This window comes from Volvox carteri (assembly GCF_000143455.1).
Source record: "Volvox carteri f. nagariensis unplaced genomic scaffold VOLCAscaffold_17, whole genome shotgun sequence".
NCBI classification, from domain to species: Eukaryota; Viridiplantae; Chlorophyta; class Chlorophyceae; order Chlamydomonadales; family Volvocaceae; genus Volvox; species Volvox carteri.
In genome coordinates, this window is record NW_003307560.1 from 1,330,984 (window position 1) to 1,354,191 (window position 23,208).

Sequence of the window (23,208 nt, forward strand, 5' to 3'; positions counted from 1 at the left end):
CCGGTACCCGACCACCCGACTGTGGACCTCAAGCACGTATAGCTTGCGGTAGACGACTAATTGGTTACATTTCAGAGAAGATATGATGAATATGCAAACCAATTGCAAGAAACTGTCCTAGCGACGGGCGCAGTTATAAAGGTGTACAGAAATGACATGTGACAGCGGCTTCGAAGTAAAAAATGCACAAGTTAACACCGAGTATTTGAAGTCAACGACATATTTTGCACCTACGAAATTGACGGCAATATCGTACAACTGGGTTCGGCTGGATACCGTGGATGAGTGTTCAGCCCTCCGGTGGCAATAGAAAGATTCTCTGTTGATGACTGAGCAAACAGCAAATTCTTTTCATTGCATCGTCTCTCTGTTAAATCATATTGCGTTGTTGAGACCTTGCATTCTGTTGAGAGCTTCTATCTAAGTAGTCCAGGCCGACTGTAATCATTGCATTACTGATTTAGTGTAGTCAATTACGCAGGGCGGCCCACTGGGGGCTGCGCTTCAGAGCGGGGAAATGGTGGCTTCAGAGGACCTTTGACACAGTGGCCGCGGGCAGGGCCGCAATGGGATTCAGCTGCTTTCCGTGCTGCTCTGCCCCCCTCGTTCCCGATGACCACACAGAGCTTAGCAGGGCAGAGGTAGGCAAGGCGCCTCCCGGGTTTCCTTGGACCTGTCGCACGTAAGGGATTCCTGAGGCTGCGTATGCTACCTTGCAGCTTAAGCGGCTTTATGACCGCTCAATTGCGCTGAATGGAGGCAAGCTCTATGTGCACGGTGAGGGCTTCGGGCTTCCTGCTGGGGTGCGTTGCGGTGTGTTGCAACGTTGCTGGTCGATCTGCGCAGGTATCTTTGCACGTGCGAACACACGCAACAATAATAAGCGAGTATACCCCAAGGTGTGTCGACAGTATGTGCCCATGTCATTTGGTCGCTTATCCCTCGTTTCAGTTCTATTGCTGCAACATCGCTGTTTTGTTATAAAATACATTCGTGTGTACTTTTTTAAATGGCCTACAGCAAATCCTTGAGCGGGAGGTCTCGCGGTTCGAGTCCGAGCACATTCTGCAGGGAACGGCGCTGGGAGAATTAGACCACCCTAACTATGCATCCAAGTACTTCAAATGTCTAAATCTGCCCAACGTTAGCCATCAGGTGAGGCCAAATTTTGCGCAGAGAGGTGTGATGCCCGCGACGAGAGACCCACCTTCTTGTCCCTTTCGGCGAGCTATTTCACCCACACAGGAAGAGAACACATGGCACCGTCTCTTGCATGATGCTCATGACTCAGCTCATACTGCATCAACCTCTCCCCGCTCGTTTAATTCCGCCCTCCCCTCGTCCGCCAAAGGTCCTAGAGGTGACATGGAAGGGGGACCAGCTGTGGGGCACCATCGAGGTGTTGCCCACCCCCTCGGGATTGCTGCTGCGGGAACTCTACTCCCGGGTGAGCTCTACTGCCCGCATTCCCGCTCTCCGCCATTCCGTCATCAATCCCCGACCACCACCTAAGGCGCGCCTGAACACATCAACCACTAATAACCACCACCTCACCAATCGCCATCTGCAGTTATGGCCATCGACCCAAATGAGCATGTGCTCGTACTTTCCAGCCCTTGAGAGCCGCAACCTCGAGAAACGCCCATTAATAATGGACATGCACATCTTCACGCATTTCACAAAACTGAGCTATGTGCGTACGTAGCTATGTTTTACAAACTAAGCAGCGAGAAGGCTGCCAGCGCCGGCGTGCACGTGTATGTGCCTTATTATGTCGTCACGGGTCCGTGAAGGTGCCTTATATATCCCCCCGGACCCTCTGGTCGCCGCCAGGGTGTCAAGCTGGGTGTGTCGTCGCGCGGCTGGGCTTCCCTGCGCTCGGATCCCAGCTCCAAGTGCGTCTTTGTGGACGATGACTTTGAGCTCATCACGTTTGACTTTGTGACAGAGCCCTCCACGCGGGGCGCGTACCTGGCGCCAGTGCAGCGGAGGTACAAACGCCCGGTACCGGACCAGTCCAAGGTGGGCCGGGGAGCGTGCGGCAGGAGTTGGGGGAATCATTTGCACGGAAACAAGGAATGAACTGCCGTCGCCCAGGGGGAAGGATGGGGAAGGGGGGGAAAAACGAACTACGAACGAGTGAAGCTGCTGCCAAGGATAAAGAATCAGAACTGACTAGTGGGAAGGAGGAGGGGGGAGGATCACTCGCCCGCCAGCAGGCGGATGGTCAGTGCTGCCGCCCCGGGGTGTAGGGTTGGGGTGGAGTGGGGTGGGGGTGGGGGTTTTAGAGGAAGAAGGCCTGGTTAGTTGGTAGGTGGCTGCGTGTGAGCGTGTGCGCCTCAGAAACTGGCACCTAAGTTAGAGGGAACACCTTTTGGCAGCTGCATGTTATGTTTTGTTAGTTGCATTGGTTTGCGTCTTCACACGCGCGCGTGGGCGTGGGCGGTGCCGGTGTCCTTTGGGTTGGGTCCGTTCGTCGCTCGCCTACTTTTGACAACTCCTTTTTCGCGCTGTGTCTGTCTCCCGCTCCCCGACCCCGCAGGTTATTGCCATCTCGCATCTGGGCCATGGCGTGGTAGCAATGGAAAAGGTGGCGCGTGTCCCTGGGCCGGCGGTGCTCGTGCAGCGGATAGCGGACTTGCAGGTGAAGCGGGAGGGACCCGGGTGCGATAGAACACGGGTGTTCCTGGACGCGAGGCCGCGCCGCCTTGAACCGCTCTATATGCCATCAGCCGACCTGGTTGGTGGTAGAGCAATCGAGAGCGGTCCGCGACCTCAGGGCCGCACCGCATATACACACGAGAACGAAATGAGGCATTCAGGGCATTCGCGCGCACCCAGGCACAGAGGATGGGAGAAGAAGGGGTACCGTAGACCGGTGACATGGTGGCGGCGCAGGGGTTGACGCCGTGCGGGATCTGGCAGGCCTGATGGGGCCTGCGGCGCGGTGTTGTGTGCTCGAGCTCGAGTTCCTTTGATATGCGATTAGCAATGCCGCAATTGGCATATTGGGGTGGCGTTGGGAGCTCTTGGCTGTAAGATAGTGGTGGGGATAACGTTGGGTAGGACCGTTGTGGTGGCGGAGTGCACAACACCGGCTACGGATGCGATACGTGTTGTGTAGGGAGGGGCTAAACCCCCCGTCTAAAGGCCGGGCAGGAGCAGCCACCGCTAGCCAGCCAGAGTGCTATCGCTCGGGGGGAGCGCCCGGGGGAGGGGCGTCAGAGAGACGTAACTGACACAAAAGGCCGCAGCCTCTGTGCGGAGCCGGCCCAGTCGATAGACATACATACAGGACGCCCGGCGGCCTATCGCCGGGTCGGGACGCACAGGGCTGGGTCGCCGCACGCAGCGGGGGTCTCGACTTGCACGTCCCTCGCGCGACATGTCCCACGTGTACATTAAAGCCCCGTATGCCAGGGGGGCCCCTCTCTTGCGGCTGCGGCTGGCTGCTTCGGAGAGGGGCAGCCTATCTCAGAGAGAGATGGGCATGCCGTTTATCGTTATCTTCACGTTCTGCTGCCGTACGTTTGCAGGCTCCCCCCCCCGTGTTTGCTGTTTGGCCCCCCCATCCGCCTTCCCTCCGTCTATTTCTCTCATCCTCCCTCTCCGGTCTTCCGCCACGGGTTGGCATTGACCCCGCCTGCAACCGCCCCGCAGCGCGCTTCCGCAGCGGCCGTCAACCAAATGCTGTTGCCCGGCGCACCTTTGGCTTGTGGTCCGGGTGTGTTACAGCAAGTGATGCCTCCCTCCTTCAAGCCTAGCAGCCTGGACAATCTGCTTTGTTACGGGCACTATGTCGTGCACCAGGTGAGGAAGGGACCACGGCCGGGGCAGTGACGTGGCGTAAACTTGGGAAGGGTGGGAGAGGGGGGAAAAGGGAGGGGGAACCTTATGACGCAAGAAGCGAAGAAACACAGAAGAATCGACAACATCCTAGGAACGGCGCGGGGCAACTTGGGGGGGGAGACGAACCCCACGTGAACGAGTGAAGCTGATGCCAAGGAAAGACTGATGCGCCAGAAATAAAGAAGGCATAACTAACCAGTCGGCGGTTGTGAAGAAAGAGGGGGGAAACTGGGGGGGGAAAGCTGGGGGGGAGGGGAGGCGGTGCACGCTAGGAGGAAGGAAGCAAAGCAAAGGGAGAGCTATGTTTGGCAAGGTGGACGAGTCGGGGGAACGGGGGGTTGACGGCAGGGCTCCTCTTGCGGACGTGTCTGTGTCCGGTGTTGGGTGACGTGTATTGTTTCTAGCCGGGTGGAGATTATTACGGTATGTGGAGGATGGAAAACGGCAGGCCCTGTTGAATGTGGCAGTGGTAGTACCTGGGATTTGCCTGTGGCGATGCAAGATGGCTAGCGGAGGTTCGTGCCGCTTCCTCCCCTCTGGCTGCACCGCCCGCCCGGCCCTGCCGCCCGCTAGCTCCTCGCCTCGTCCTCGTGATGGGGGTGGGTATATGCCGTACCGCCGTACGTGCCTCCCGCCCCATCTGTTGTCTCAATCTGACCCCCTGACACACTCTTGTCCCCTGCCCTCCCCCTCCCTGGCGCTCAGTCTGCCCCCTACCTGGACCGCGAACAGCACGCCCGGGACTACAGAGCCCATCTGGTCATATTCACCGCGCGGGCGCATTTGGCGGACGAGCGGATGTGTGCGGGGGTGAGGACGTGGGACATGGCGCAGGGGTGGGAGTGTGGGGGCGGAGACACAGGGCTAGAGTGGGCGTTTAAGGCTTGCACAGGCCAGGGGCCCTCGTGGGCGGGGAAGACCGAGGGAGGGGAGAGCTGTAACTTGGAGAGGGCATGAACCTCCCATATGCCGCCTGGTTGGTGGCCCATTCTTCAGACCACCTCCCGCACTCGCGAGTGCGGTGGTGGAGGGTCGACCACCACCCGGACCACCACCTGCCGCCGACCGGGTGCCATGTCCCCACTTGTTATTGAAAAGCTTGGGAGCACAATCCACCACGCCGACCGGCTCACTCTCAAATCCATCAGATATTTCAAATCCTCCCGGAGAGCTTTTTCCTTTGGGAACTCCTTGTCCGCCTTCAACTGCATGGGTTAGCGGTGTCGTGTTATTGCCCCTGTAGTGCGACCCGGATGACCTGATGCTGTTGCTGTTGCTGCTGCTGCTGCTGCGACACATGCTCGTCCCGCAGACCATGAGTCGAAGTGACATTGACAACGTGATCCTGAACAAGCTAGTGACCAAGGACGCGTTCGACCCCGCGTCCACCTCATTTGCCACGCGTTTGGATCAGCCAGCAGCGCGCTTTGGCGGCATCGGCGGGGCTATGGGCGGAACTTCCGGCGCGGGCGCCGCCGCGACCCTTGGTGCAGACGGCGTCGGCGTGCGCATGGTGGGCGGCGGCATGGCCGCGGCCGCGGCGGAGACTCAGGGCCCGCCGGGCTTGGATGCATCGTACGCTGTCGTACACGCGGCCGCTGCACAGCGACCTGGCGCGACGGGCGGCGATCTAGAGTCGTGGGCCATGCATCCGCACGTCCTCAATGCGAATTGCTGCGCGCCAGATACTGCGACCGGCGGCGGCGGCGGCGCCGGGGCTGGTCTCGCCACGAGCTCGGCGGCATCAGCGAATCAGCAGCGACCAAACCACGCGGCGCCGGGGTGCGGCAATGGAGCAAATGGCGGGACGGCAGGTGTGGTCAGAGTTCTGCCAGTCGTGGTTCCTGCCAGCGGCAACAACACGGGCGCAATGAGCAAGCAGCAGGCGGGGGGCCTCAGGCCGGGGTTAGCCGCCTGCGGACCGGGCGGGGGGGCCTTCAGCGGCAACAGCGGTGAGGATGAGCAGGTGCGGGCGTGGCTCAGGCAGCTACCAGGCGGGGAGAGCCTGGCGCCGGGTTTCCTGGAGATTCGCTCCTCGCTCGTGAGCTTTGCGGAGTTGTACCAACTCCACCAGAAGCGCGTAGAGGCAGCACTGCTGAAGCAGGCGCTGGCGTAGACGGCGGCGTAGGCGTAGGCGTAGGCGTGAGCATCGCAGCTGTGGCGGCGTCTTCGCCGGCTGAGCAGCGGCCGCCGCCGGCGCAGGCGGCTGCAGGTTCAAGGGCACCCATTCCATATCACTTTTCAGCAGAGAGGTGCAAACTGGAAGATCGAGTGTGGGAGTGTTTTCTCCGGCTGCCTCTTGGATCCGGGGCGGATACAGGGCCGCGCTCAGCAGGCGTGGGTTCGGAGCCTCGGCGCGCATATGACCTTGTGACGCAGTAGAAGCACGCGGCCTTGTGCACATGCCCGCAATCATAAGCATGCACAGCAGGGGCAGCCCAGCCAGAGTGCATCCAGCCACCTAGCCAGACCGGTCCGCAGAAATGGGAGGTCCATCGGGCGGGCGACGCCACTAGCATGTGCGCTGTCGCATGCGCCACTGCAGCCAGGGCAGCGTATTATTATCATTACGCATTGCTCCTGGCTGGGGGCCCTACCCTCTCCATTTTCAGTGCAGCGTAGCGTGGGCGCGGCTGCCGCCACCGCCACCGCCACAGCGGGGGACATGCACCCATGCATGCCTTTACAGGTAGGTAGTCCTAGTGAACTTAACAGCTAGCGGAGCCTGCGGTGTGGTGCTGCCCCCGGCGCCGCGATGTGGCAATGCGGTTGCCGAGATCTCACACCGGCATGGAATCCCACGTGTTCAAGTCCTTGCCGCGCTCAGTAAGGAAAGAGTTCGGGTGCGTGGCAGTGAGGTGCGAAGGACGGCGGGTGGTCGGCGCTCGTGTTGGCGTTTTCTTTTGCCGAGTGGTGTTGGGGCCCTCCCGGGCGTTGGCCGTGTGACTGTGGCCATGACCACGTCCGTTGCCGGTTTTTAACCCCTGGATGGACCGAGATTCGTTGTTTTGAGGGGGATGGTGCGGCAAGTGGTTTCGGGGCCAGTGGCGGCCCTGATTTTGCTGTGCTGCCTTCTCTTTGCGGCTGCATTCCGTACCTTTGTTGCGTGGTGGCGCGTGGAGGGGAGGGGGGTAAGGTGCGGGTCTCACATTTGAGCGCCGCAAGGGTGCAGCCGGGGGGGGGGGGAAATGGAGATTGGAGGTGGGCCTTACATGTGCATGCGACAGACTCTCACCCCGGGATTCGCCAGGAGAGCTCCGTCCGGGGAAATCTGCCAGGCGGTGGTGATGGTGGTGGTGGTGGTGGTGGGTACTTTCTACCCACGAAGCGACGGACTGAGCGACGGTTGGCTTGCAGGACTTGGGGTTTCGTTGCGCTGAGGGGGGGAGTTTCCAAAACTGTAGCCGACGTGGCTGCACGCATCGTTGCTCGTGATGGAGCTGGCTGGGCTGGTGCGGCTTGAGAAGTTGCCGGGTGGCAGGTTAAAGCGTTGTTTGTCGAGGGGGTGAGGAGCAGAACGGGAAATAGATTTGGGCCGGTTCAAATTGTTCATAATTGTTTTCGGGGCTGAGTTTTGGCATGATGATGCCAGTGGTGGCAGGGTCGCATCCCTTCCGAGAAGTGTGTTTAGGTGCGTGGCATGATGGGCTGTTGGCATTCTGTAGGCAGGAGAACCGTATAATCGTATATAATAGCTAGCGCAGTGCTGCATGCGCACGGGGGATGCAGTGATGGCGTTGAAAGCGTGATCTGTGGCTGGATAGGCTTTGTTGTTTATGGTTGTATACATGCAAAACTGGAACAGGGCGAACAGGCGGCATTTAGGGATGTTGTCGTCCTCGAGCCCCGTTTGCGAAAGTAAAAAAGTAAAGATTCTGCAGTCTGAGTGTATGCACAGGCGCGCGTGAGCACATAATTGTGAGGCAGTGCATGATGATCTGTTATGGATGCATTGGAGGCAGGATTGGTCTGGAATGTCTGAAGTATTATTGTCGCACGTCGGGGTTTGAATGGCGCGACTTGCAGGGCGGTGCGTTTTTCCCGGCAACTTGGTGGCACCAGGTACGCGTTGCGTAAATTGATCTATTAATCGCTGGTGTGGTAAAGTTTTAATTGCCAAGGCGAACCGGCGGTAAACTCAACAATGAACGCCCGCATCCATAGAATCTGAATTATCTTCGAAATCTTTGGTATCTTTTGGTATCTGTTCTCACAGCAACTTGGATGATAAGCATTGTGTCTTGCAGGGCAGGACACAATGCCCCAGAGGTGTTGCACTGCACAGTCCCTCGAAGTCATATCTGACTGCAAAACATACTTTCTTTCTATGTCGGTTGGTTGCAGTCATAGGATGGCCCCCATCTCTTCCCTATGGAGCTTTGTCAGAGTGTTCCTATGGGGCAAAGGAGCAGGTTAGCCTACGCTGAGAACAACGTTTCCGCCCCGGTTGCAAATAGAGGACGCCCAGGCAGTGGACGTGAATCCTGCCTCTCGCCTATCCGTTCCTACGAAAGTCAGCACGCAGAAAGAATGAACCAGTCATGCGGCCCACATACCCCACGTGCGCATCTAAAACAACTTTGTTTCCCAAACTATTCCGGTTTTGTTCCCGACGCAACTGGGGTTGCTAGGCGAATTACGGGGAAGTTGACGCCCAAATGGCGCGTTAGGGACTTGCAGACGCGCCTAAGATGGCCTAGAGCCAATATAACAAGGACGGGTGGCGCACATAACCTGTGAGCCACACTCAAAAACCACATCGAAGGCTGGCGAAATACCACTGAAAAACCCGTCGTCTTGGACCGAACACCTAGTCGTGGGGTTACGGCATTGGACGTCGGGTCCATCCTGTCGTACCAGATGGCAGGGTGTCGTACTTCTGTCGGAACTATGGCAGACGACAACTCACACGGTGCCAATCTGAAATGAAAACATGCACAGCTTTGAGCGGTTGGAGGTACAGCGCTTCCTTGTTCGCGTGACAGATGCTCCCGGGAGCAACGGCTGCTTGGGTGCTGCCATGCAATGCAGCGCGTCGTCTTACGCAGTGCGACGGCAAACGCCCCCACTGGGCCAGCACAGCAAGGATTCTACTCATCAGAAGCGCAAGCTTTCTGAAATGGCTGTTGCGCTAAGATGAGACTCGTGCGCTAGCCTGTTTTTGACTCGTGTAGGAACCCGGTATCGCCTTGGATTTGGATCTGGATCTAGAACTAGATCTGGACGATGGTGGATGTCCCCTGGCTGGCGGATGGGAGTTCGGCGTCGTCACCGGCATCTGCATCTGCATCTGCAGCGATAGTCCGTGAGGCAGAGCGGTCCTTCTGCCGATGGTACTGGTGGGAGTAGCAGCACTAGCAACACGCGTACCTACCTACCTACCTACCTACCTACCTACCTACCTACCTACCTACCTACCTAACCCCTAGGTTTGTTTTGTTCCGGGTCCAGGTCGGAGTCTCTCGTTCAGTTATTAGGGCCATTGACACAGTCTGACCTTTGACACCTCAACTGCCACGTTCCTCCCAAACCCCTCGTCACCCCGATCTCACGCTGGGGCCCCGGGGCCGGCTGCGCTCCCGTCTGGAAGTAGCTGCTCGTTCAGCCACATCACCCAGGAGCAGCAGCAGCAGCAGCAGGAGCCGTTTGTCGCCTTCGCTTCTCACATGTGTGTAATCGTGATGGATTTTTCTGGGTATGAGGTTGTAATGGACAGTAATGAAGGCGACGCTGGCGGGGCGGGTTTTGCGGGTGAGGGAGGGGCTGAGGAAGGGTGCTGTAGCTGATGTTGAAGAGGGGTGGTATTGTTGCCCATGTGCGCGGGCTTTCCTTAACCCCGTCGTAACTCAGTACTCACGTTCCTCATAGTCCGATGCAAGGATTGCGTGTGGATCGGTCTGTGCCTTACGAACTCCTTATGGAAGTTTTCTGTGCGATCTTCGGCTGATCCATCCTTGAAGCTTTCTGAAGCTTTGGCGTTACGTATGTAGAACCTACGACGCGCCAGCTGACCTGCTAAAGACCGTTGTAAGGCTTTAATGTGTTAACCTCACAGGATAAGCTTGTCCTGCAGATCTTGGTTGAGATGAGTGCACGTCGTGAATTGTGCATGCGCCGTGAAATGTGCAAACCTCCTTTCACCAATGATTGGCTTCGCATGCTCCCTTAACTTGTGATTATTGCAAGCGGAAATTTAAATATAACCTGGACAAGTCTTCGCACCTCATAGCACCTGTTCCCATACAGAGATGTTGCATCATATCTTGATTACCGGTAACGTCCATTACCGCAAATTCCCGATGGAAGAATTAAGCAAAACTCGACTTAGCTTTACCCATACAATGAACAACGCTTGATAATACCGTGTTTGTTACTGGACCCCTTTCCTCCTATGAAGGAATGCTTTCGCCATGACCTTCGCGAGGCCAAGTCAAGGACTTGCAGGAAACAATGGAAGGAATATCTATCGTGTTGTCCGTCTAGGCTGCCATTTCAGGCCGCGTTTCCTGTCGTGTCAACATCTAGGGCTACAGCAGCGCTGTAACAACGGTGAGCAAAAGAGACCTGTCGATTGTTGGACATATTAAAATAAGCGATAATGAAGAGGGTCACTCTTAAGCTTGCTGCGCAGAAGGCCAGCAGCTGACCAAATCGTGGCACTCTAATAAGAACGCTGAGGCCCGGAGCTCTTTGCAACGTTGCCAGGCTGCTTCAATTACAACTCAAGCAAGGGTATGTTTGTTGCCTGAAGCAGCTCCATAGCCCACTGGTGACCGTCGCTACCGGCCTGCCACGTAGGAGGCGAGGACGATTAAAGTTCGCCTGTGTTTTCAGCATCAAGTCCCATTTGGCCAAGTATTGAAGGTGTGCCTTGAAGGAGTCTGAGTTGGGGCACAGGGCGGGAAACATACTGGCGGCGCTGAGTGCTCAGGTCGAGGAAGTCCGTTAATGGAGCAGTAGGAAGCAGTTAACGGTCATGACTAACGGAGCACAAACATTTGCCTTGGTAACAAACTTGGCCGCTTGGGAGCAAGGAGCTCGACGCATAGCTGTCGAGGCGGTGATGATGGGATGCTAAGCAGGCAACCCGGAGTACTTCACATGATTCTTAAGCTTGGATAAGAAAAGAATCATTGCTGATGTTGAGGCTTTCCGCTTGGTTTTCCCAAAACTTTAGCAGCCCATCCCATTTGCAGTAGTTGCGCAACATAATTTGCTCTACGATAATCTCCGCCCTCCCATGATTAAGTACTCTAAACGGCTTCACACTTGTGTCTACGTGGCGCATTTCTGTAGGTCGTTGGCAGTGGGCCAAAGCTTGGGGACTGGCAGCCGGACCACGCACAGACACTACAGTGGTCCGACGGACATCTCTGGACTGCAGACGTAACTCTTGAACCGGGTTCGTACGAGCTCAAGTGCGTCGTCGCTGTTGGTGATAGCATCATCGAGTGGGAGCGGGGCGCGAATCGCATCTTGCAGGTGCGAATCCATGGAGCCCTGTGAGCCTCCTAGCTCTCTCTCTCTCTCCCTCCCCTTCTCCTGCTGCGTCTTCCCTGACGCATCCCTTGGAAGGCTCCTTTTCCCTCTTGACAACTCCCTAAGTAACAAACACACCACGGCCTCCACATACTACGTGCTGCCTTCAAAACTGCTCCCTGCATGCACGTCTCCGCCCGCAACTATACAGCTCCCTTCCACATCGAGGCCGGGGGGGCCGCCCATGCCCCTTGCCTTGCATGCCGCCAACTGCCCATCCATTCGTCCATGCACCAATGAGCGGCAAATTCAAACTGCCCTTTTTCACCACCGGGATGTGAATTGCGTCTATGCGAAATGCCGCCACTGGGATTCGAACTCGGACCCGTCGGACCCAGGTCCCCAGCGGTGTCCGAGGCATCCGTGTGGACGGCAGCTGGTCACGCACAGCCGACAATCGAATCACCGTCACTGAGCCCATCGCCGCCGCGTCAGTCGCGGCGCGACAGAAGCGCGCAGCAGCAGCAAGGCTCCTCGCCAAGGCGCTAGCGGAGGTAAACGCGGCAGCGGGGCCGACCGCGACATCTCTTGCTCAGCGCAGGAAGACAGCGGCGGCAGGTGCTGCAGACGAGTCGGCTCCTTCAAAGGGCCAGGCCGCCGGCGGTGCGGGCGACTCAGCAGCGGCGGAGGCGGAGGCGGCTCGCAAGGAGGACGACGCAGACTCCCTTAGGGAGCTCCGAGCGTTACTGTCACCGTCGGTGTCGTCATCAAAGCCGCCAGCGAGCGCCGGTGTCGTCGCCACTGCATCCCTGACACCGCCCGGCGGCGGCAACGGCGGCAGCGGGGGGAAAAGACCCAACGGTGACGGAGTGCAAGTTGGTGTCGTTGTTGTCGGAGGCGTTGCGAGCGGCAACGTCGAGAGGAGCCAGGGTAGCGGCGGCAAGGAGGTTCAGCAGCAGCAGGCCAAGGACGAGCTTGGGACCTGTACCGAACAGCAGCAGGAGCAGGAGCTAAAGGGGCAGGACTCGAACCAGCAACCTGCAGGAGGAGGAAGGGTCAGCGGTCGCGGAAGTTGGCGTCGGGAGCTGCTGTCGGCATTGGTTGCCAACGGCGAGGAACAACCGCCTGTGCAGCGGCAAGAAGACCAGCAAGCAGGCCGCGAGTCGGCCTCCTCGGCATCCGGGGGCCTTGCAATAGGAGGGGGTGGCAAGAGCAGCAGCTACAGCAGCAGCAACATCGCCTTTGGCGACGGCAACGGCCTGCCAGGTGGTTTATCAACAGCTTCCCAGCAGCAGCAGCAGCGGGAGCGGGAGCGGGAACAACAGCCTCGACAGCAGCTTGCCGGGGGAGAGGGTGCAGCGGCGGCGACAGCTACTGGGGACATCGCTCAGAGCATACGGGAAGCGGCGGCAGCTCGAGGGGAGCCCCTTGGCGCCGCGCGTGAAGTACCCACTGGGAGTGCGGACGGTGCAGTAGCTCCTGTAGTGGCGGGAGAGGCGGAGAGGGCGCCAGTGACGCAACCGGCGACATCGCAACAGGCTTCAGCACGTACAGCTACAGCGGCGGCGGAGGCGGCAGCAGCACCTGCAGCGGACGCGGCGGCGGCGGAGGCGCTACCCTCAACAGCTTCGCCCCCACCGGCGGTTCCGGTGGTTTCAGTTGTACGGAGCCTGTCCCAGAACAACAGGCCGCCGGCAGCGGCCACTGCTGCGGCTTCGGAGCCCAGCGGCGGCGATCCATCGGAGCGCAGTAGTGTTGGCAGCGGCGGTCCTGGCGGTAACGTCAGGTTTGCCAACCTTTTGAGCAGGCTCGGCGGCGTTGTGGGCGCTAACCTGCAAAGGGGCCCAGCGGCCAAGACAGAGTCTAAGACCTCTGGGGTGGTTACGGGTGCGGACGGCAAGGAGGATTTGACCAGGGCTGTACCCACGCCGGTACCAAGCGCGGGAAGTAGCAGTAGCAGCGGCGGCGGCGGCAGCAAGGCTCGCAGGGCGGCGTCTTGGCGGCAGCTATTGGACGACGGAGGAGAGGAGGAGCGGCGGGTACGTGACGGCCCGTCGGCGGCCAACGTGCAGCAGCAGCAGCAGTCAGCAGCGTCTCAGTCGCAGGAAGTGGTGAAAGGAGGGGACAAAGAGCGCAACCCGGAGCCCAAGGTGGTGCAGCGCAAGGTGGAGGAGGAGGGAAAGGAGGAGGAAGGCTTCACAGCGCGGTTCACCCAGCTGCTAACATCCCGTCTGACCGGACAGCCGCTGAGATATCCCGCAGCGGCATCAGGGACTCCGACACCGGCGGCGCAACCGCCAGCAACGCCAGCAGCCGCAGCAGCAGCAGCTACAGCGGTTGGCGGCTTTGATCGTATACAGGCACACGAGGAGAAGGAGGGGGAGAAGGTAAAGTCGGTTGAGGTGCAGGAGGGCCAGGAGGAGGTGCAGGAGGAGAAGGTTGGGAAGTCAGCGACGCGGCAGAGCCAGGAGATCCCGAGCGAGGTTCAGGTGACGGAGCTCCTCGCAGCTCCCTCGACACCCCCAGGTCGCGACAACAGGCCACCCCCGCCGCCAGCAGTTGCAGCAGCAGTAGCAGCGGCAGCAGCTGGAGGAGTAGCCGCCACCACAACTTCCGCGCCAAGTGGCGCCGCGGCCTCCAACCGATTGATCAGTAGCAGCAGCAGCACAAGCTGCAATAGCGGGAGAAACGTTGGAGGCGGTAGGCGTGATAGCAGTAGCAGCAGCAGTAAGGCAGAAGCTGGGGACGCCGCTTCGTCGCCAAGCAGCAGCGATAGGGACATGGGGACAACAAGCAGCCGGGAGAGCCACCCGCGCAACGGCGAAGTGGAATCCGTGAATGATCCGGGTTTAGAGCGGCTCATAGGGGCCTGGGACTCAGCATGGAGCCAAGGCCGGGTAAAGCAGCCTGCCGCAACGGCGGAGGTTCCGAGGCCCAATGGCGGCGGCGGCGGCAGCAGTAGCGGCAGCAGCAATGACGGCAACGGCGCCGCAGGGACTGTGAATGGCGGCGCAACCGCTACCGGCACCAGTGTTGTTAAGCCGTATGTGGTTGTAGCGTTTTCGGGCACCGGCAGTAGCAGTGCCTCCGCCAACGACCGCGCACAGGGGCAGCAGGAGTCGGCAGTAGCTGCAAGCGCCGCCGGCAAGCTTGCCAATGGTGGTGTAGCAGCACCACCTGGCGGCGCCGCTGGCGGTAGCGGTGAAAGCTTGTACAGCATAGCGGAACGGTTGACCGGCGGAAGCGGGCCGTTGGCGGCGCAGCTTTGCAGCAGCGATGAGAGCTCGCCCGGCATTACTGTACGGATGGGTGCGATGGCGGCGATGGGGGTGGATCGGCAGGGCAGTTTCGACAACCGCTCGTCGTACTTGTCACAGTCACTGCTGGCGGAGAGCCTCAACCTCAATGGTGGCGGCGGCGGGGCTAGCGGCCAGGACCCGTCGTCGACGGCGCTCTTACGACAGCTTCGGGCCGCTAACGCGGCGAACGCCGGCGCCGCCGATTGCACCGGCAGCACCGCAAATGGCGGGGGCGCCCCGGCGGCGGCGCCTGTCCCTAACCTGCCGGCGACGCCGGCACCTCCTGGCATCTTGTCCAGCGTGGATGAGGACGAGGACGGTGTCGTGATGCCGCCGCGCCTCCCGGCGACGCCGCCGCCGCCATCGTACCTGTCGGGGGCCGCTGGCAGCGGCAGCGGTCCCGCCGCCGCCGCGCCGGTGCCGCCCTTGCCGGCGACGCCAGTGTCTTCGTCAATCTTGTCCGGCAGTCTCAACGGCGTCGGTGCCGCGGCGGAGGACCTCCTGCGCCGAGCTTCCGATGCCGATGCCGTACTCAATATGTTGCGCGGCAACCTGCCGCTGACGCCCGTCGCCCGCGGGACCCGCGGCGGCGGCGGCGGGCCGTTGTCAATGGCTGAGGACGGGGAAGAGGACGAGCAGAATAGCAGCAGCACCAACAACAACAACAAAGACGCCCGTAACGGCCGCAGCCGCCGCGGCCGCCGCGGCGCAGGTACTCGGTTGATTCCGGTCCTGCCCATTCCGGGCGTGACGGGTGATTCGCAGGTACGTATGTATGTATGTATGTGCTTGCTGGTGTTGGCGGTTGACACAGGCCTGACCCACAAGGCTTGTGTCTGGATATGTTTGTTTGTCTGTGTGTATATTGGGGGGAGGTTGGGGGACGGAATATGTGATCCGCGGCCGTGCTGCTGTTTCCATGTTGCGGTTCACATCGTGCGGTCTTTGCACGTCCCGTGCGTGTGCGCTCTTTCTTTCCCGACCTACTGCACGGCCTCTGCTCCTTCTGCTGCTGCTACTGATGCTGCTGGTGTTGGTGGTGGGCATCGCAGATCGATCCTCTGACGGCAGCTCGCGCCGTTGCTGCGGACGCTGCCCAGGCGCTGGATAAGACACGGGCGACTCTCCAGGCGTTGCAGCAGGGCGCGGGACTGGGGCTCACGGCGGAGGGGCTCTCGGAGTCCGCAGCTCGGCTGCTACAGCAGCTGCCGAAGCTTGATGCTCTGGGCGGCGGCCTGGCAGCCGGCGGCGGCCAGGATGGTGGTGAGGCGAATGGCAACGCCGGCGGCGCCGGGGTAACGGCGCCTGGCCTGCCGCCGGCGGTTTCACAGCTGGCGACTTCGTTGGTTTCGGGGCTAGGGACCGTTGGCAGCAGTTTGACTGACCAGCTGCGGAAAGCGGCGACGGTGTTGCCGTCTGGTTCAGCCGCGTCGACGGCGGAAGCGGCAAACGGCCGCGGGAGTGACGCCAGCGCGAACGGAAACGGGAGCGCCGGCGCTGCGGGGCTGACGCCGATGGCCGCGGACGGCGGGGGTGCCGGGGGGGGCCTTCTGAGTGGTTTGCTCGGCAGCCTGGTCCCAGGCTCGACGCCGTTGCCGCCGGGTTGTGTACGACTGGTGGCCGGTGCGCACATGATCCCCCACGTGGATAAGGTGGACAAGGGCGGAGAGGTGCGCAGTACGTCAAATACGCCCCGCAAAGGAGGGTTGACGGGCTGTCTGTCTGTGTCGGGTTTTGGGTTTCCATCTTGAAGGGGGGTGAAGGTGAAGGTGAAGGAAGCCAGAGGTGAATTCCTCGCACATGCACCGCCGCCTGCGCATCTATGAGAGTACAGACATACAGGTGGACATCCTCTCTCCTCCTCTCACCTCACCTCTCCCAGACCGTCTCTCTCTCCTCTCTCCTCTCTCTCTCCACCTCGAGAAGTCGCGACAGCGATCCGACAACGGCCCCCTCTCTCTGCTCTCTCGCTGCGCCCTGGGATATTCTTCGGCACCTGCGCCTCCCCTACCTCCCCTCCCCCCCACTTCATGTTTCTGTGTGCTCCATGACGCCCCGCGGCGCAGGACGCCTACTTCATCAGCCGCGTGGGCCTGGGCGGGGTGGGTGTAGCGGACGGAGTAAGCGGCTGGGCTGATGAGGGAATCGATCCAGCGGAGTACCCAAGGTAGGGCTTGGAGGGGAAGGTTAGGGGGGTTGTGTGTGTATGTGTGCATGTATGTATGTGTGTGTGCTCTTGGTTGGGTTTTGTTGTGGGGAGGGGAGGGGAGGGGAGGGCGGAGACACGACACGTCACTCTCCGTGGCTGTACTTCCCTGGTACGTGCGTGTGGGGGGTTTTCCCGAGCCTGAGGGCTTGGAGGTGGTGGGGGGTTTGCTACAGCTGCGTGTGTGTATTGGGTCAGAAAGTATTTGTGGAGGTGGGATAGGGCCGCTCCCTTGGCCCTTGTACTCGCTTTGACCACACTGCTTTTGACATGTTCGTGCGCGCCCCCGCCGGGCCCCGCTCATCTGGGATCGTCGCGTGCTTTCCCATCGTATGGCATCGTACGGCACCTGTCGCGTTGCTATGTGATAGGACGTTGATGCGCTTTGCGGCTGATGCGTTCGAGGCTGCCCGCGGCACCATGTCGGCCCCGGACATCATCAGATACGCGCAGGTGAGCGAGTGAGTGAGTGAGTGAGTGAGAGTCCGAGGGGCCTGGTGGCCCGGGAGGGGAACGGGAAGGAGGAGGAGGAAGGGGAGGGGAAGGGAGCAGTGGTATTGAAAAGAAGTCCATCCCTTCGCCCTGCTGCTCATCTCCGCACCTCCTCATCCTCCAGGATCAGGGAGAGGGGTAGGGAGGGGAAAAGGAGGGAACTGATCAGGAAGCGGCCTGTGTTCACATGCGGCGACACATGCGGTGAAGTGGCCCACTGCGCTACCCCTGCAACCCACGCCACCCCACCCCAACTCCCACACCCAACCCCACTCGGCCTGATGTCCACCCCCTCTCAGTACCGGACCTACCTGAAGGGCAGCAGTACGGTGTGTATGGCGCTCATGAAGCCCGGCAAGCGGCTGGAGGTGGCCAACGTGGGCGACAGCGGGGTCAGGATACTGAGGAATGGCAAGGTCATTTTCGGGACGGAGGTAAGGAAGCGGCGGGGGTGAGGCGATGAGATGAGGTGCGAGGGGTGGGGGAGGCAGGCCGTAGATGCAGCGGTTGGAACAGCGGGAGAGGCGGGAAGTGCGGGCGATTTGAGGGAATAATATGATATAATGGGGTTGTGACGAAATTAGTGTGTCGGCACCTTCGCCATCGCCGACATGTGGGGGCCTGTGTGTGGGTTCTGCGGGTATGGTGCAGGTGTCTTGACAGAGCATTGTCGGGGAGGGCTTTCGCATGTGTGTGCATGTCGTACATTGTCGTACACATGCACGCAGCACACATTTGTGTTTGCGGCCCTTTGCCCAGCCGGATTAATTCCCCAACCCCCCCGGCACCCTGGCGCCCGGCTCCTTCCTTCCCTTCCCTTCCTCATTCCTTGCTGCTCCCCTCCAACCCCCAACCCTCCACACACCCCGCGCCCCACACACGTCACAGGCCCAACAGCACGCCTTCAACATGCCGTACCAGCTGTCCCACCCGAACAATGTGGAGGATCCGGACTCTGCGGACGACGCAGACGTCCACATCGTGGACGTGCAGGAGGGCGATGTGGTGATGTTGGCGACTGACGGCCTCTTTGACAACGTGTTTGATGAAGAAATTGAGCAGGTCGTGAGCCAACAGCTCAGGGAGCTGGCGGCGGCGGGACGCGGCCGGGCGCCGATGACGGCGGCGGTTACTGTCAACGGCGGCGGCGAGGCGGCGGCGGCGGCAGCAGCCGCCAGTAGCAGCGGCAGCGGCGGCACCGGTGCTAGCGGTCGCAGCGGCAAGGGCTTGCTGAGTCAGAGCTTCAGCGCTGCCGCCGCCGCTGCAGCGGCGGCGGCGGGTGCGGGTGCTGCCGGCGGCGGCGGCAATTCGTACCGGCCAGAGGACGCAGCCCGGGTGGCGCGAGCGCTGGCGGAGCGGGCTCACCTGCATGCGCGTAACCCCACACAGCGCACCCCCTGGAGTGTTACGTCATCACAACAGCCCAACTTTATGTGGGCCAAGTTCTTCGCCAAGGGTGGCGGGAAGATGGACGATTGCACTGTGTTGGTGGCGTTTGTGTGTGGGCCTGAGTAGTGCTAGAGAGGGAGGGAGGAGCGGGAGGTAAGGAGGTTTCTTTTAATCAAAATGGTGGTCAGTGGTTGATGGAAAAGATCCCTTCAAAGGCTTCACCATCATCACACTGCCTCTGCAGGAGCTGCAGGGGCTGCTGCTGCTGCTGTTAGCTATTGTTCGGCTCTACCTTTCTTCCCCCCTCTACTCCCGTATTCTCTCGACCACCCTCCTGACTCGCGCGCGTGGAACACACGGGCGGAACCAGACGCTGGGCTGCTTGGGTTTTTGCCGAGGCGGCCAGTATAGGTGAATTGCCAATTATATAGCAGCGGTGGTTGCAGCAGCAGCAGCAGCAGTAATAGCTGCAGCTCTATCCTTGTGTTGGCTGACCGGCTCACCGGTTGGCTCGTTGGTTGGTTCGTTGGTCCGATGACTGCTGGCGGAGCTGGGGCTGGTTCATCTGGGCCGCGAAGGTTCCGGAAAAAGAGACGTCACAAAGTTATTCACACAGTTAACAACACGAGACATGCGCTCAGGCAAAGGCTATTTGGGGTTGGGAAGGCACAGCTGCCGATTGATCGACGGGGCCGGCGTTCGTGCATGCGAGCTGTGGAGCGTGTGGCCTAGCGTGGCGTGGCGGTGGCGCGCGCGGCGTTGCTCGTAGGGTTCGAAATCGGAGGAGGCATGGTGGGATACGCATGAGGAAGAGGCGGGGAAGAAATTGATTGATTTTGGGGGGTGGGGAGAGAAATTGTATTCGTCTAAGAAAGGAGAGGATAAGGGCGAGGAAGACGAATGCGAGGGCGGGATAAGAGAAGGAAGAGGACCGCTGGTCTTTGCAAGAAATGGACCAGTTAGGGGCGACCGGGCTTTACTGAATCCCAGTTCGGTTTAGCGTTGGCGGTTGCTGCTGCTGTAGTGCCTCTGACGAGGGAGTGATGGGAGTGTATCGCCGCGCGCCTGTGGTCCACGGTTCTATGTTACTTGGTGTTGACGGACGGGGGTGGTGTATTACCCGCGCGTGTGAGGCGCGTGTCTCGGTTTGACAACCCGCCCAGGTCACCAGCCTGTTGGAAACTGCATCTGCGACGTGGGGCACAGGGGGCAATGGGGAATGTAACGTCCAACAGGGCGTGCGGAGGAAGAGGTCCAGGAGGATGAGGTGGTCGAGGCGGCGGCGGTGGAGGTAGATGGCTTGTATGACTTGTAATTGAAGTGAGCAGCAACAGCATGTGCGCAGCGAAGTGTAGCATCTTTTCCGGCAGCCGATCTCACCCCCCACCCGTCCCCTCCCCACCCCCGTCTTTGGGTGGGGATGGGGCCGTCCTCGGGGGTGGCGATGTGGCGCTGCTCGCGTATCGACTGATCTGACCCTGACCTGATCCGTCGTAATCTAATCTGATGTCGTGTAATCTGATTTGATGCGCTTCTGGGGGCTGGTGGGGGGGGATGGTGCGGCGATGCGGGGAGAGATGCGGTTGCTCGGGATTAGGGCAGGGTTTCTGTGCTCGGCTTTTGTTTGCCTGCGGAGCTTGCATGTGGCGGTTTTCCTGTATGATGGAATTGTTCTGTAACGCTTTTCATGGAAGCAGAGCCAAACACGCATTGTGAACGGGGGGAACGTTATGTTGTTTCGTGAAGGAGTGATGGTGGGTGTGCCGTCTGTTGGGGGAATGAACGTCTCTGTTGGCGTTGCGGCGTGAGAAAGGGGGGAAAGGGCCGCGGCGCAACTTCGCGAAGTTGGCTGGCGGCAGGTGAAGGCGGTGAGGTCAGGAAGGAGGAGCCGCGGCAGGTGATGGCGGCGTGCTGAGCCTGGGCTCCTGACACGAGGGCTCCTTTCTCCTTGAGCCCGAGGATTCGCGCGAGGACTCCTCGAGGGAAGCCCTTGACGGTCCGCTCGGTCGTGGGCAGCGGCAGAGTACGGCAGGCGCTCAAGTAGGGCTGCGGTGTCGGCTGGATCCTGAGCGCGCCACAGCGCGCTTGCCAGGCTTGCAGACAGATATGGCACGGAAAAAGTCTCGACGGTGATATGATGACGATGATTAAAAGGGCGCAATATGCAACGCGCGTTTTTCTGTGTTGCAAACTTCCTAATGGGGGCCCCCGACTGTGCCGTAAACTGTGTATCATATATTCCAACTTATGTCGCACACACAAGGCATAGCAGCCGCTGCCGGTGGTGATATAGCTACGGCGCGGCTTCTTGTATGACAGCGGCAAGGCCCCGATTTCTTGCCGCACGGTGCCGTACGGGACACGACGATTAGAGCTCAACCAAAGCGAATGGGAGACGCTTCAGTGCGGCACTGAATATCCCCCCTGGCTGAGGGGAAGGCGATGTTGGTGTACGAACCGTTCGCCGCGGTGTTTGCTGGCGACCCGCTCTGGATGTTGGACAGCTGTTGGCCAGTGTTGCTGAGTTACTCTTTCTACGGCGTGAAGAACGTGCCGTACACGACGCAACGGATTATGATATAGATGGCGATAGATAATAATGATGATAATGGTGGCGATGGTAAAGGTGATGGTGGTGCCCGCCATGATGATGTGAAAAGTAACGGTTACGGTGACGATGGTGGTGCGATGAAGCCCACTCCGTGACGGAGTGCTGGTCCTTGAAACCCGGCTGCGTTTTGTAACCCCCTGAAACGTCGCGCTCCCAACCGCCCAACTGCAGCTCGCAACACATGAGGGACGTCCGTTTGAGAAAAAATGTCTGAGAAGTAGCCGGTAGGGACCATCTTGAAGGGGAAAGCAGCGGGGCAATACGAAATGCAGTTCTGTTCTGTTCTACAGCTGCAGGCCGGTGCGAATATAGATATGGCCACACTGCAGCCACTTGCAGGCAGTGGGGTTTCCCGTCTGGTGCGGCCGAATGCTGTGTATCCACGAATGTGCGTCGCCGGGGCGGCTGCAGTGAGCAGTGTGCTGCAAGGACGAGGGGGAGGAGGGGAAATGTGGGGAAAGGTTGTGCAGGGGAACGAGCTTGTGCGCGCGAGGGGGGTTGTTGCCTAATAAGAACATTCTTTACACCACATACCGCTGTATAGCGGTGGAGAGAAAGCAGCTGCTTCCGCCGGGTGATTGGTTCGTTCGCAGCGAATGCCGAATGCCGTGTCTTGTCTGGGTTGTGTGTGTAACCGGCGAAGTCAACAACAAAGGTTTAGGGGACTGTTGTGGTGCTGTCTCGGCGGTTTCGCTGTGTTGCGTCTCCTGATCTGTTTTGATGCGACAAGGGATATAGGGTTTACACCCCCCCTTGAGACGCAGGCCGCATCTCCAGACATCTAAATGGACGTACGGGAGCCTTGGTTATAAATTGAGACAGTCCATTGGGGCTGCAGGCGCGTGCCGGGTTTTTAGGGGTGTTTGCCGGATTGCTTTGAAAAAAATGAACCGGCGCCTGGGGATTTCCGGCCCCGGTCCGGAAGCCTGCGGGTAAGGAAGGGAGGGAGACGTTGCGCCGTTGTACGTGGTTACGCACTGTTAGAGAATGGCGCTGCTAGCGAATGGCAAGGATTGGTGTTTTTCATTAACCGCTGTAGGATTTGTTGTTCGCTTCTGTAGACTAATCTCTGCCCTACTAGTCTCTCGGGGCTTCGCACATGCTTCGCGAGTTGTGGGGCTCTGAACGCGTGGCTACAACCACGGCCACCGGTTCCTGTGTAAACTTAGCACTCACCAAACGGGCAACTGGAACTGCAGATCGCGCGAGTTTCCGAGTCTCTCCAGCGAGGTGCTGGCAGGCAATGGAAAGAAAGCAAGAAAGCAAGGAAAGGAAATCAGAGCTAACTGACAGTGGACAGTACCTGTTGTACAGCTTGCCGTACCGACCAGTGCGGGGATAACATGTGTTCCCCCACAACATCCGTCAAGGGACGCGCAGTTAACTGACATTCCATTGGTAAAAACGAGTTCATCCCTGCATCAAGGCTTTACGCGCGCTCTTTGAGCCAGCAGACTGCCTAGCTTATTTTGGTCCCAGCCAGTTGACGAGGTTGCTCGTACAGGCAGGCTCATACTTTGACATCCTCGTCATGATCACAATACCCAGCCTGCTTTTGTGAAGTGTCCTTGATCTCTTTCTTATCCTTGACTGCGCATGTAGCCGAGCTGTGTGGAGCTGTGCTTACTGGACATGCTAATGTAGATGACTTCTTGCCTTCACTTGTCGCAAGTAAACGCATTGTCATGTAAACTACCCGGACTTTAATTTGATCGATGGACCTATGTCAAATGGGCCTCTGTGTTGCGGGTCTGGACCCGATAGTCCAACCGATGATACGGACGATGTGCTTCTTATTGGTCTCCAGGTAGGTAAACCTCTTCCTCCTGCTGAAAGCTGATCATAGGATTCAATATCTCGGGCACCTACTAACAGATGAGTCA

At 59.5% G+C, this 23,208-nt stretch overlaps 3 protein-coding genes across 3 annotated transcripts; 2 read left to right on the forward strand and 1 right to left on the reverse strand.

Annotated features, from left to right (window-relative positions):
* Positions 1–566: 566 nt before the first annotated feature.
* Positions 567–5,965, forward strand: VOLCADRAFT_90584 (uncharacterized protein; the record flags this gene model as incomplete). The annotated part of the gene is made up of 11 exons (XM_002950049.1): positions 567–641; positions 720–777; positions 847–899; positions 1,021–1,155; positions 1,352–1,447; positions 1,571–1,693; positions 1,834–2,022; positions 2,543–2,644; positions 3,661–3,810; positions 4,555–4,659; positions 5,162–5,965. 11 exons carry the CDS (start codon positions 567–569, stop codon positions 5,963–5,965), a joined length of 1,890 nt encoding a protein of 629 aa, XP_002950095.1.
* Positions 5,966–9,567: 3,602 nt separating this feature from the next.
* VOLCADRAFT_117487 (uncharacterized protein) lies at positions 9,568–18,840 on the forward strand (the record flags this gene model as incomplete). Its single annotated transcript, XM_002950050.1, has 11 exons — positions 9,568–9,600; positions 11,146–11,331; positions 11,727–11,882; positions 11,925–15,392; positions 15,680–16,297; positions 16,694–16,794; positions 17,205–17,286; positions 17,625–17,759; positions 18,214–18,264; positions 18,319–18,526; positions 18,593–18,840. The coding sequence occupies 11 exons, from the start codon at positions 9,568–9,570 to the stop codon at positions 18,838–18,840; spliced, it is 5,286 nt and encodes a 1,761-aa protein (XP_002950096.1).
* Positions 18,841–19,799: 959 nt separating this feature from the next.
* VOLCADRAFT_90586 (uncharacterized protein) lies at positions 19,800–22,959 on the reverse strand (the record flags this gene model as incomplete). Its single annotated transcript, XM_002950163.1, has 6 exons — positions 19,800–19,902; positions 20,117–20,248; positions 21,659–21,747; positions 22,121–22,251; positions 22,502–22,558; positions 22,953–22,959. The coding sequence occupies 6 exons, from the start codon at positions 22,957–22,959 to the stop codon at positions 19,800–19,802; spliced, it is 519 nt and encodes a 172-aa protein (XP_002950209.1).
* Between the last annotated feature and the right edge of the window lie 249 nt (positions 22,960–23,208).